This window comes from Gekko japonicus, unplaced genomic scaffold, assembly GCF_001447785.1.
Source record: "Gekko japonicus isolate JY-2015 unplaced genomic scaffold, Gekko_japonicus_V1.1 scaffold54, whole genome shotgun sequence".
Taxonomy (NCBI): domain Eukaryota; kingdom Metazoa; phylum Chordata; class Lepidosauria; order Squamata; family Gekkonidae; genus Gekko; species Gekko japonicus.
Genome location: NW_015167058.1, coordinates 2,211,436 through 2,224,561, shown reverse-complemented (window position 1 = coordinate 2,224,561; position 13,126 = coordinate 2,211,436). Strand labels below are relative to the sequence as shown.

The window sequence follows — 13,126 nt, the reverse complement described above, 5'->3', positions numbered from 1 at the left end:
TGAGAGACTTCCTGATCACAAGCGCCTGAGGGGGAGGAGGAGTTAGCGATCTCAGTTCTAGCTGTCACAGAGGGTACAATCACTCATTTTGTACAGGCATGTATGCTATGTGTGTACTGCGTCTAATTATTGATTGTGCAGGTGGCCATCCCGTTGATGAGGTGTTTGGCTGATTTTTTTCCCCTTTTCCTTTTTCAAACCCGTATAGGCAGTGATGTGAGCAAAGGAGACCATTTCTAACTGACGAGCACTGCTGATAACTTTCTCAGGCCTTCCCATTTGGTACAAGTCTTGTGGTCTTTTGACTCCATTGTTCGCAGGTTTCCTTATCTTGCTTACCATGGCATGTGCATGCACAATACACTTATTTAGTGTACAAAAGCATTTGCCACAACAAAACTGTTAGCCTTCAGGGTGCCCCAGGGTTCATCTTTGTGGCTTCTGTGCAGACACTTATTATTATTATCATCATCATCATCATCATTATTATCATTATCACCATCAAATAATAATAATAATAATAAGCACTATGCAGCTTTTGTTTGACTCGGAGCCTGTTGTGGAATAATAATAATAATAATAATATCATCCCACCTTGCCAGCGAACTGGCTCAAGGCGACATACAAACATTAAAATACAATTAAACAGTAAATCCAATAAAATACACATAACAACCTACAATATCATAAAGATACCAATAAGAACTGTGCAAATGATGGCGGCATTCAGTATAAGTGGAAAGCAGTGTCCACCGATGTATCATACAGACCGTAGTATGTTCCAGTGGCTCATTTGTCAGTGGTGGCTCCTAATCAAAAGCCTGGTGGAAGAGCTCTGTTTTACAGGACCTGTGGAACTGTTAAAGGTCCCGCAGGGCCCTGATGTCATTTGGGAGCTCGTTCCACCGGTGTGGAGCCACCACTGAAAAGGCCCTGGTTCTAGTAATGGCTAACTTGGCGTCCCTCGGGCCAGAGAGAGTCAGGCGATTCTGTGTCCCTGACCTCAGTGCTCTCTGGGGCACATATGGGGAAAGGCAGTCCCTCAAGTAGGCAGGCCCCTGACCATATAGGGCTTTAAAGGTCAAAACCAGCACCTTGAAATGAATCTGGTTAGCTATTGGCAGCCAGTGCAATGCCTTCAGCACAGGCTGGATGTGGTCTCATATAGAGAGACCCATCAGCAGCCTGGCTGCCACATTTTGGGGATTGCTCTTGTGCAGGCCACCATGGTTCTCTTCTGATCACAGGTTTTTCTTTAGTGATTTTTTCCTTCTCTTCATTCTTCTTCTCTTCATCTCTTCACCCTGCTCCATTCCTACAAAAGGGGGATAAGAAGGAGGACTTTTATTTTAGTGCTATGACTCTGTTTTAAAAATATGTCAAATCCAGCCTAAAAATGGCTCAGTGGGACAACCATGAAACTGCCTCCAGTGCCTGGGTGAGGCCAACATCATCTCTGCTTGCTCTGCTTGCAAGCAGTTCACCCAAAAAGCTTGGATGGACTGGGCTTCTAGGCTGAAAGCCGCCCTTTGGGAGATCAGATCCCTTCTAAAGCGCTGGAGCCAGATCACCGGGCCCGTACCCCCGCTTTGGGGTCAGTGCCATCAGGATCTGTGTCTGAACCAGGTCCACTGTGAGTTCCAAAGAAATCTTCAGTGACATGTAGTGCCTTGGAACCACCACCACAAAAGAAAAAATTGGAGTCAAAGCATAAGACTTCCCATCCCTCCTCCACTCAGCCAGGAGTGGCTCCGTCCCCCACCCGGTGCTATGGGAAAAACAGCTACCACCTTCCATGGAACCGGCCATGTCTTGATCCCCCGTCAGCTCAGTTTGCCATGGATCCAAGTTCCTGGGAGCCATTTAAACACTCCAGTTCTGCTCCCCCCTCAAAGCGGTGAAGAGCAGATGGAGCAAGTTTAAAAGGCTCCCGGCCATTTAACCCTCTTGCTTTGAAGCAGCAGGGAGCAATACCAGAGGGTTAAATGGGGAGCCATTTATGGGGTGAAGCACTCCCAGTGGTTTCCATGGCCAGCAGACAGGAGGGGATGAAGTGCCCCCGAGAAGTACTTCACCCTCTCCTTTCTGCTGGCCGGGGAAAGCATTTCACTCCCAGATTTCTGAGACTTGGAGCCATTTACACTCTCCGAATCTGCTCCCCACAAACAGCTGAGCGCCGGGAAGCTTCCGTTGGCTCAGCTTTTTTTGTGAAGAGCAGAAAGTAGGGATTTAAATGGCTCAGAGCCATTTTAACCTGTTTTCTGCTCTTCACAAACTGCTACGACCACCACAAACTGCATCAAAGTTTGTGGAAGTTTGTGGTGGTTCCAATGTCCACAAACATGGGCTCATGAACCATAAACCAGCCAAAGTTTGTCACAAACTTTACTTTGTGAGCTGGTTTGTGCCGATCCCTACTGAAGATACCACTCTCACCTCCTAGCAGTAAGTCAGTTTGCTATTCCCCCACGTGGGACTGCACGGAAACAACAAAGAATGAAAACAAGGTTGCACTGTAAATTTTGTTCACTGAGTGTTCTTCTGTCCAGGCACACATCCCCTCCCTCCTTTCCTCATTGTGGGATCCTCACGCTCTTGAGGCCCTTCAATGGCAGTGAGAAGGGACTGAGGGAAGGAGTGCTTGCCCCGATCCATCATGTGTCAGCTGGGCAGGAAGGAGCTGGCCCATGAGGGGAGAGAGGCTGTGTGCTCTTAATGTTCTAGAGAGCTTTAGAAAACAGATCGCTGTGGTAGGCCTGTGCAAGCATGATCCTCATGTGTACCCTTGATGAACAACAGTTACAGATAAGTGCAACCTTGTTTTTCTTTTCTTTTCAACTCTTAAGTACTGTATAAAAGAAATCTAGCGCCTGCATAGCCCACATAAGAACATAAGAGCTCTGCTGGATTAGACCAGTGGTCCATCTAGTCCCGCATCCTGTCTCATACAGTGGCCATCCCTTCACCTGATGTTGCCTCCTGGCTCTGGGATTCACAGGTTTAGTGACTCTGTGGAAGTTCCCCTCAGTCATCACCATGGCTAGTAGCCACTGATACCCTCCATGCATCTACCTAATCCCCTTTTAAAGCTGTTATTCCTGTGGCCATCAATACCTCCTCTGGCGGTGAATTCCACATTTTAATTGCTCACTGTGTAAAGAAGTATTTCCTTTTGTCCATCCTGAATCTACTGCCCACCAGCTTCATTGGATGCTCTCGAGTTCTAGTATTTTGGGAGAGGGAACTCTTTGTCAACCCACGTTTTTTCTCTTTTCTCATAAACCTTCTTGTTCTCCTGATAACTCTTTTCCAGCAATGTGTGAGCCGTGTTTCCGATGTTTGCTACCCAAACCATTTGGCAGTGTGGCTAGTACAGGTGGGACTCCAAGCGGTCCAGGTATATCTACTTGATCTCCTTCCTTGTGTTAATAGAGTGGGCACAGAAAGCCATCTCCATCTTATTTTCCTAACTTTGTATACTGTACACCTGTCTGCAGTCTCTGCCAGTCTGCTGTTAGCACAGGAAACAGGCTATGGGCTTCCTTGAAGATACCTATTCATGGTTTGTTAAGCCACGATTGCCTCCAGTGGCTATCTTTTTTGTGGAAATATTTATTAAAGGAAAAAGGTTTCCCCTGCCACCACATCAGGATGACTCAAAATCCCACCATTGTGCCACATAACAAGCTCCAAGTTTGGAAATAATTCTGCTGGGCAATAGATTGTAATACCTGCCAAAAATGTAAATATCATCCAGTTCCTGTCCACCACCATTCTAGGAGACACATAGACAGCAGAGTAAAGGACTGCATCACACATAATACAGCAGTAATTACATGGTTTCCAAAATTTTAACCAGGCAGCAGAGAGCCAAGACCAATTCCAGTCCCCTGGTGTGTGTATTGCATATTGTACATTTGGCTGTGAACATGCTTTTGGTTATGCACATATTAAATCTTTAGAGACATACCTTTAAAATATGAGACAGCCCTTGAATGCATACGGTAGAAATACTTGTGTTTCTGTTGTTAGTTTTTCAGTTATTATAAAGTTTGCATGTTTCTTAAGAGTTACACAAGAAGATTACAAGTAGGTATAATGTTGACCATCAAGATCATTAGAGAATAAATCACAACTTTAAGACAAAAAGCAAAGAATAAATAGAATATGGGTCTCTCTTTAGATGCCCTGTAGTATCCGTATGCTTGTTTGAAGGGTATGCTGGTGACTGCTACCATAAATTCAGTGGTTTGATTAAATGTATCAGTGACTGACTGGTCTGGGAATTCATACATGATTGACCAGTTGAACGCAACTTGTAGTGCATGGGCCAAATCCTGCCTAAAGATCCTGCCTAAAGATCAATCACTTTCCTCTGCCCTTCTAGCAGATACAGTGTGGCTTTTAGCCAAGCCAACAGTTTTTCAACTGGCTTTCAAAGGGAGAAATATGTGGACTGCATACATCCACTTTTCCTCTACTCTGCTGCTTCTCACCCCCTCGGTGTAATCACGGCATATTATTCGAGATCATTCATCCTAATAAGCAACAAGATTAATGGAAGCAAATGGGTAGAGGAAAGAAGGAATTTGACTGCCTCTTGTTCAGTGCTCTTCCCAGCTGGTCTGCAGGCCAACCCGGTTGCCAGCCAGTACCCTAGATGCTTTTTAAGAGGCTCAGTCAAAATAGAGCCTTGACTGGCCTATTTTATCTGACTCACACTGTAGGAAGTGTTAAAGGTAAGCAAGGTTTTTAGCATAAACAAATGCCTGCATTTGATAAAAGTGGGAGATAAGATTCCGTTGCTTATTGGAAATACCTTCTGAATCTGTAGTCTATTGAACTAAATGGAACATTTTTATCTCTCTCCACAGATGAAGCAGATTATGGTAATTTTGGTTCAAACACCTTGACCAGGAAAAAGAAAGCTCTGGTGACCCTTCGGAATGATAATCTTCGCAGACGCCCCCATGTTAACATCAGCATGCCACACGACTTTCGGCCAGTGTCTTCTATCATTGATGTGGACATTTTACCTGAAACTCACAGGAGGGTAAGATTATATCGACATGGATGTGAAAAGCCACTAGGATTTTACATTCGTGATGGGACAAGCGTCAGAGTAACTCCTCATGGGCTGGAAAAGGTACCTGGCATTTTTATCTCGCGGATGGTTCCAGGTGGCTTAGCAGAGAGTACAGGCTTGCTAGCTGTCAACGATGAAGTCCTGGAAGTGAATGGCATAGAAGTGGCAGGAAAAACTCTTGACCAGGTAACAGACATGATGATCGCCAACAGCCATAATCTTATCATCACTGTCAAGCCAGCAAACCAAAGGAACAATATTATCAGAAGCAGTCGGATGTCTGGGAGCTCTGGCCAATCTACAGACAGCACTGCAAGCCACCACAGTTTGCCTTCTTCTCATGTCCTGCAGAACTTCCACCCTGATGAAATGGAGAGTGACGAGGAGGCTGACATTGTAATTGAAGGTTGTCTGGAACCACAGCACATTCCAAAATCACACAGTCTTCCTTCTGGCAGCCTTTCCCGAATTAATGGCAGCAGCCTTAGCCACAGACTACAGAGGGACTTGATATTCAATAACAGCTTGGGGCGTGAAAGCAATGGCAATATTCACAAAATTCTAAGTTCCTTAAAAACTGATCCTCGCCATAGCTTGGTTATTCCCAAAGGCGGCATTGAGGAGGATGGAACGGTGATTACACTCTAGTGGACGCTTGCATGTATGTCTGTAGTCTGACGTGCCAACTGGATCAAACCTATCAACACATGGAATTGTGGGAACCTTCATTCTCATAGACCTTTCTGTGAAACATATTACGTCCAGAAAAGGATGGTTTCACAAGTACACATAAAAGTGTGACCTATTGCAACTCATGAAAAAGTGTAAATATGATTTTTTTTACTTCCAGGTCCAAAATGAGGGAGTGAGAAAAGTGCTGAAATGTTTATACAAAAATCTTACCAAAACCCTTTGGCTAGATTACAGAAATACTATCAGTTGAGTTGCATGTCTGCGATATGTGTAGAGGTACCCTGCATACATACAAGTACATGGTTTATATTTTGGTGGTGATAACAACTATAATTTGGAATGGGCATTCATTCATTAGTCTTGGAGGAAAAATTACCCCTGCCATTAGATACTGTTCTTTAGCTTGTTTACACAGAAAATCAACAATATTGCCCCTAATTCAGAAAAGGGCTGCCTAAAGAATCTGCTTTGTACTCTGTTAGTAGTGTTGAGGGGATGCTGCATTTACATTTTTTAAAAACAAAACTTTGACCAAATAATGATTTGTATTATATTTTTTTAAAATTCTGGAGGTGGAGTAGAAGATGGATATTGTTGCTATCATTTCCTTTTAGATCAGCACCACATGCTGGTCAGTGGCAATACTGTCTGAATTCCAATCTTCAGTTTTCTGTATGGTACATGTGAGAAGGAGGAAAAAAGGATGGCATTTAGTTACTGTACCACCATTATTTGAGATGTGCATTCTCCTTTTATTGCTAAAATATTTATTAGACAAGTATTCCAGTTTTAGTCATCATGTTCTTGTTTTGGTAACGATTGAATAAGAAAACATAACAACGTAGTTGCTTAGGCACTATGAGGAATTCGTCCAAATTGATCTTATTGTTCAGAATTAACTTCAACCCAGAGTCTTTGGTGCATATTGATTGATTTTCTAATCTAGTTTATTGAACTCCCCCCCAGGAGTTGCTACAATTCAGCATCATGTAGAAACTAAAGTTTTGTTTCAGCTCTGTTTCTCTCTTCCATTAAATGCCACAAGTTGTGAATAGAAAAGAATCTTGTTGAACATATTCATGAAATATCTAGGAACAAAATATAATTGTTTTACAGTGTATTTTTCTATTTTTAGCTGTCATTTTTCTTCCTTTTTATTGTGTAGTATTGTGTATAATTAAAGTCTTTCTAACGGAATTAGCTTTCTTTGATAATTTGATATTTTGCGCACTTATTTTGTATTGCACAAGACTTGAACATTCTTACCAAGGAAAGGATTTAATAAGCCCTTTCTTCTTATGTTTTGGAATAAAATATAGAAATTTACACCATTGCTTAGTGGAAAAATCCACCACCATCCAGAAAACCAAATTCTAACAACCAGAGTAGCCCAAATAAAGAGTAGTTGGGTACTTTGAAAGAGGTCCAGATTTTAGTGAGTGTATAGCAGTGGAGACTCGAAATACTTATTGATATTCCTGACAAGTTCATTTGAAACATGAGTTATACCATCAGAAGGATTTTTTGTTGATCTTCTATTGAAATGAAGTTGGAGGCAGTGTCTTAGCTAGACCAAAGCCATTAAGACTTTGATAGGTCAAAAACAGCTCATTGATGTGAAACAAATGGGACTAGTGTGGATACTGGTACTGACACGTATACTCACCGCGTCTCTCTTCAAATATCAGTATGGTCTTATAAACCCATGTAGGAAGGAGACGGGACCTGAAGTGAGCCTTACAGCAATGTACAAGAAAGATCTTTGAGGGACCTCTTTGTTAGGAAGACTGTAACCCAGGGTAACCAACATTTTTGTTAATGAGAGCTATTTCTGCCTAATGAAAAATATCCGGAGCTACGTTGCCCTCCCCACACAGCATGTTACTGAGTTTTGTTCTGTCCTAGAGACAGAGAATAGCCTGTGAAGAGCACCAGGAATGAAGCAGTGAGCTAAGCAGAACAAAGGAAAAACCCAGAGGAGATCTTCTCATGATCTTTTTCTGGGTCTTCTAGGGGATGCACAAGCTACTCTGCAATAGCCACACAAGTGGCTTGTCTCATGCCTGTTGCAAACACTTCATGGTCAAAAGCAATTGTTTAACCCCACACACAAATATCTGTAAAAGGACCAAAGTAATATCGTTTCTCTTGCTGATCTCTAGTGAAAATGTTCAATTAGAATACAAGCACAAGCTTCAGTTCCATACTTAGGATCCAGACTGGCAAGGGGTCCAGAAGTCTGAGGGTGTCAAGGTATATTTGCAGCTCTAAACAAATGTTGACAAGAACGGGAAAGGTGATGTACGTAGCTGGATACTTGTATCCTGTTTATGACTTTTTTTTAGTAGAGGCCAAGTGGCTACAGATTTGAGTGTGTGCAACCTCCTTCCTTCTCTAAAAAGCTTTAACCTCATCAGCAAAAGACTCAGAATCTTTTAAGAAGCTTTTAGCATTTTGGTAGAAAGGGCCATTACTCATAGCACCAACTTACAACTAGTATACTAACGCATGGATTATTACTGTCAATTATTTTGCATATATATGAATCAAAACACAGGTATATTAAAACATGCTCGCAATAACTGGTGCAAAGCACTGCATAGAACGTAAACTTACAGATATATTAAAACATGCTCGCAATACCTGGTGCAAAGCACTGCATAGAACGTAAAAGTAGCATGGGCCCAAATACTAAGCAAAAAATAAAAGGAAACAGCAATTTATAATAAAATTCAATTCTAATGTGACATGTGGATCCAGGAGTGGGTAGGGCGCATTCACACATGCTGAATAATGCACTTTCAGTCCAATTGCAGTGCGTTTTTAGAGACCATATGCAAGTGGATTTCCCCATTTCACACAGTAAAACCCAGTTGCAAAGTACACTGAAAGAGGATTGAAAGTGCATTCTTCAGCATGTGTGAAAATACCCTGTTAGATTTGAATGAGTGTATGAGAAAGTAGGTTTGGTGGAGGACAGCACATTTCTGAATATAAATGACTAAAGCAGAATTGTTTTCTTCCAGATTGGGGGATATCTGTTTCAAGAATGTCATGTAACTGGTATCTTGCTCATTATTTTTCTACTTTTTCATTAATAGTGCCTTTACATTTGTGTCTCGTTTAAAAAACGGGTGTGTGTGTGTGTGTGAAGACGTTGTACAGTAGCTTCCATAGTACCATTGATGTATAGGATGATCAGTTTCTGAAACTGGAAAGAAAAATGAAACAGTTGTTCCAGTTAAATTGCAGCATAAAATAACAGACTTGCAGTTTTTTTAAGCAAAAGGAAACCATTATTATTGTTGTAATTCTGAGTTTCTCTATGGCAGTGGTGTCAAACTCATTTGTTACAAGGGCCGGATCTGACATAAATGTCACTTTGTTGGGCCGGGCCATATGTGCCATAAAATGTAATGCCAGGTACCGGAGATATAAACTGTATAAAGGACAGCAGCTGGTAAGCTCCAAGCTGTTGTATCCTCACTGCAAGGCCCCCTGGGCTGGGAGGGGGGTGCAAAGGAAAACCTGTATGGGCGGACTGGAGAGCCAGCAGTGCAGCACTGGGCAGCTGCTCCCACGGTGCTTGACTGCTGCAGACGAGGTTGTTCTGCCCTGCTGGAGTCATGATCAGAGTGGCTCCGCCCAATCCCCCCCCCAACAGACTCCTGTTCCTTCCCTTGCACTAGTTGCTCACGGGCCACATAAGAGCTCTGGATGGGCAGCTTCTGGCCCCTGGGCCTTATGTGTGACACCCCTGCTCTATGGTGTATGCGTGCGCACAGACACATATCTGGGTTTACAAAGTTTTCTCTTGCATAAATGAGCAATAGCAAAAGAAATATTGGCCTAAACTACATTACTACATGATCTAATGTGTATTCAGCATTGCAACAAATTGTGGTAAAAACTTGTGGCCGGGCAAAAGGAACATGTCCAAGCTGAGCAGAATTTTTTCATCTTGAGAAATACGTTAAGGGTTTTTTTTTTACAGTGTGAAATCTGCTACTGTTTCTAGGAAAAATGACTAATGCTACACATACTGAAATAGGATAGTCAGTAGCAGATGTGTAGCATCGCTCATTTTTCCTAGAAATTTTTTTTTCTGTGCACTCTTATGGAACTGCTACATAATATCAACTACCTCTGTAAACCAAATTAAACTGGAGGAGGAAATAATTTCAGGGGGGGGGGACTGTATTTTCTGTTTTACACGAGGATAAAAAGTATTCCTGAGTTGTTCCCTACATCCAAAGACATCACTTAGATGGGGGGGAGAGGTTACAATACTGCATTTCTTACTGTTGCATAGCTGTTCTTAATTAACTGCCCTTTCCCATGACAACAGGATAAAAATGGGAATTACTGGTCACTGCAAACAAAAATAGAGGAAGGACAAATAAACACATTTTTTAAAAAATATTTTTTCTGCTTAAATCTCTGGTCCACTTATTCAGTATACTGGATGTTTAAAACAGGACGCAATGGTCCAGCAAATGTTGGCAATTTGATCTCTAGTTCCTCTACCTCTTCAAAACCCAGCTTGTACTTCTGACAGTTCTCTATCCATGTACTGTTGAAGCCTAGCTTGTAGGATCTTGAGCATGACCTTGCTAGCGTGTGATATGAGTGCAATTGTGCGATAGTTTGAACATTCCTTGGCATTGCCCTTCTTTGGGATTGGAATGTATACTGACCTTTTCCAATCCTGTGGCCACTGTTGTGTTTTCCAAATTTGCTGGCAAATTGAGTGCAGCACTTTAACAGCATCATCTTTTAAGACTTTGAATAGCTCAGCTGGAATACCATCAACTCCACTAGCTTTGTTGTTAGTAATGCTTTCTAAGGCCCATTTAACTTCACATTCCAGGATGTCTGGCTCGAGGTCAGTTATTATACCGTCGTGGTTGTCAAGGACATTGAGGTCTTTCTTGTATAGTTCTTCTGTGTATTCTTGCCATCTTTTCCTAATCTCTTCTGCTTCTGTTAGGTCCCTACCGTTTTTGTCCTTTATCATGGCCAGCTTTGCATGGAACGCTCCCTTGATTTCTCCAATTTTCTTGAAGAGATCTCTAGTCCTTCCCATTCTATTGTTTTCCTCTATTACTTTGCACTGTTCATTCAGGAAGGCCTCCTTATCTCTCCTTGCTGTTCTCTGGAAATCTGCGTTCAGTTGGGTAAATCTTTCCTTTTCGCCTTTGCCTTTCGCTTTCCTTCTTTCCTCTGCTATTTGTAAAGCCTCATCAGAAAGCCATTTTGCTTTCTTGCATTTCTTTTTCTTTGGTATGGTGGTGATTGCTGCCTCCTGTACAATGTCACGAACCTCCGTCCATAGTTCTTCAGGCACTCTATCTATCAAATCCAGACCCTTGAATCTATTCTTCACCTCTACTGTATATTCATCAGGGATGTGATCTAGGTCAAACCTGAATGGCCTCATGGTTTTCCCGATTTTCTTCAGTTTAAGTCTGAATTTTGCAATGAGTAGCTCATGATCTGAACCACAGTCAGCTCCAGGTCTTGTTTTTACTGACTGGATAGAGCTTCTCCATCTTTGACTGCAAATTATATAGTCAATCTGATTTCGGTGTTGCCCATCTGGTGATGTCCATGTGTAGAGTCGTCTCTTAGGTTGTTGGAAAAGGGTGTTCGCTATGACCAGTGTGTTCTCTTGACAAAACTCTGTTAACCTTTGCCCTGCTTCATTTTGCTTTCCAAGGCCAAACTTGTCTGTTATTCCGGTTACCTTTTGACTTCCTACTTTAGCATTCCAGTCCCCTATGATGATGAGGACATCATTTTTTGGTGTTAGTTCTATGAGGTGTTGTAGGTCTTCATAGAACCGGTCTACTTCAGCCTCTTCTGCATCAGTGGTTGGGGCATAGACTTGGATTACTGTGATGTTGAATGGTTTGCCTTGGAATCGGACAGAAATCATTCTGTCATTTTTGAGATTGTATCCCAGTACTGACTTTTGCACTCTCTTGTTGACTATAAAGGCCACACCATTTTTTCTACGAGATTCCTGGCCACAGTGGTAGATATAATGGTCTTCTCAGTTAAATTTGCCCATTCCGGTCCACTTTAGTTCACTGATTCCTAAGATATCAATGTTCAGTCTTGCCATCTCATTTTTGACCACGTCAAGCTTTACTTTTGCATTAAACTTTGACTTCATCCCCTTCTAACAGAGGGTTTGGGTTCCCTATATTACTCCTCCCTAAATATTCCTGATGAGATTTCTATGTTGTGGGGAGCAGCAAGAAAGATGTTCTCTTTAAGGAAAAGCTGTTGAAGGAAAGCTGGACTAAAGTCGATTCTTCGAGATAAAGGGTGGTTTAAAAACCAGCTTGCTGCCTTAAGCACTGTGGGTCCAGATTTAAGTAAGTCTCTGATCATGGAGACCTGAGATACCGAAAAAGGAAGAACCCCCCCCCCAAATTGCTGGTTTCTGATCAGCCTAAACTGAACATAACCAAGGAGCTTTTTGCGGTTATTGTTTTTTATTATTGTTTTTAAATCAATTATCTAACTTTTCACTATTTTGTGTGACCTAAGTTGTAACCCATCCGTTTGCGGTGAGGGCGGGCTAGAAATAGAATTCAATAAATAAATAAACCCCCAGCCTCCAGGTGGGGCCTGTGCATTCCCCAGAACTGCAGCTCACCTCCAGCCTACAGAGATCACTTCCCCTGGAGAAAAGGGATGCTTTGGAGGCTGGACTGTACCCACTGAGGGTCCCTGGCCTCCCCAGGCTCCAGCTCTCAAATCTCTAGGTGTTTCCCAGCCTGGATCTGGGAGCCTTAAGAAGAAGAAGAAGAGGAGGAGGAGATTGGGTTTGTACCCCGCCCTTCACTTGGAGTCTCAGAGCGGCTTACAAACTCCTCTCCCTTCCCCTCCCCACAACAGACACCCTGTGAGGTGGGTGGGGCTGAGAGAACTCTGACACAAACTGCTCTTTTTCAAGGACAGCTGTGCCAGAGCTTGTGACTGACGCAAGGTCACATCAGCAGGTGCAAGTGGAGGAGTGGGGAGTCAAACCCGGTTCTCCCAGATTAGAGTCCGCGCACTTAACCACTACACCAAACTGGCTCTCATCCCCCGCCAGTGGCCTGGGGGGGACCCGGCAACCCTAGAAGGACGTCATAAGACAGCATTTAAAAATAAGAACAAGGAAGCCAGAGAAGAGGGACACCTCCCCACGCGGACGGTCGTTTCGCAACGTTAAACGGCTCGCTTCCCCACCCACGGGACGTGATCGCGTGACGCGCCGCCTTGGCCCCGCCCCTATGACAGGACGGGCAACCAACCAAAACCTTAACCTGTTTTGTCCCTGCTGGTGTTCCG

At 42.9% G+C, this 13,126-nt stretch overlaps 1 protein-coding gene across 1 annotated transcript in view; it reads left to right on the top strand.

Moving 5' to 3' along the window:
* PARD6G (par-6 family cell polarity regulator gamma) overlaps nt 1–6,866 on the top strand; it is a 114,019-nt gene extending 107,153 nt beyond the window's left edge. Inside the window, exon 3 of the mRNA XM_015412476.1 lies at nt 4,875–6,866. Within this exon, the coding sequence (XP_015267962.1) occupies nt 4,875–5,734 (860 nt within the window). The 3' untranslated portion in view covers nt 5,735–6,866. The remainder of the gene's footprint in view (nt 1–4,874) is intronic.
* Nucleotides 6,867–13,126: the final 6,260 nt, after the last annotated feature.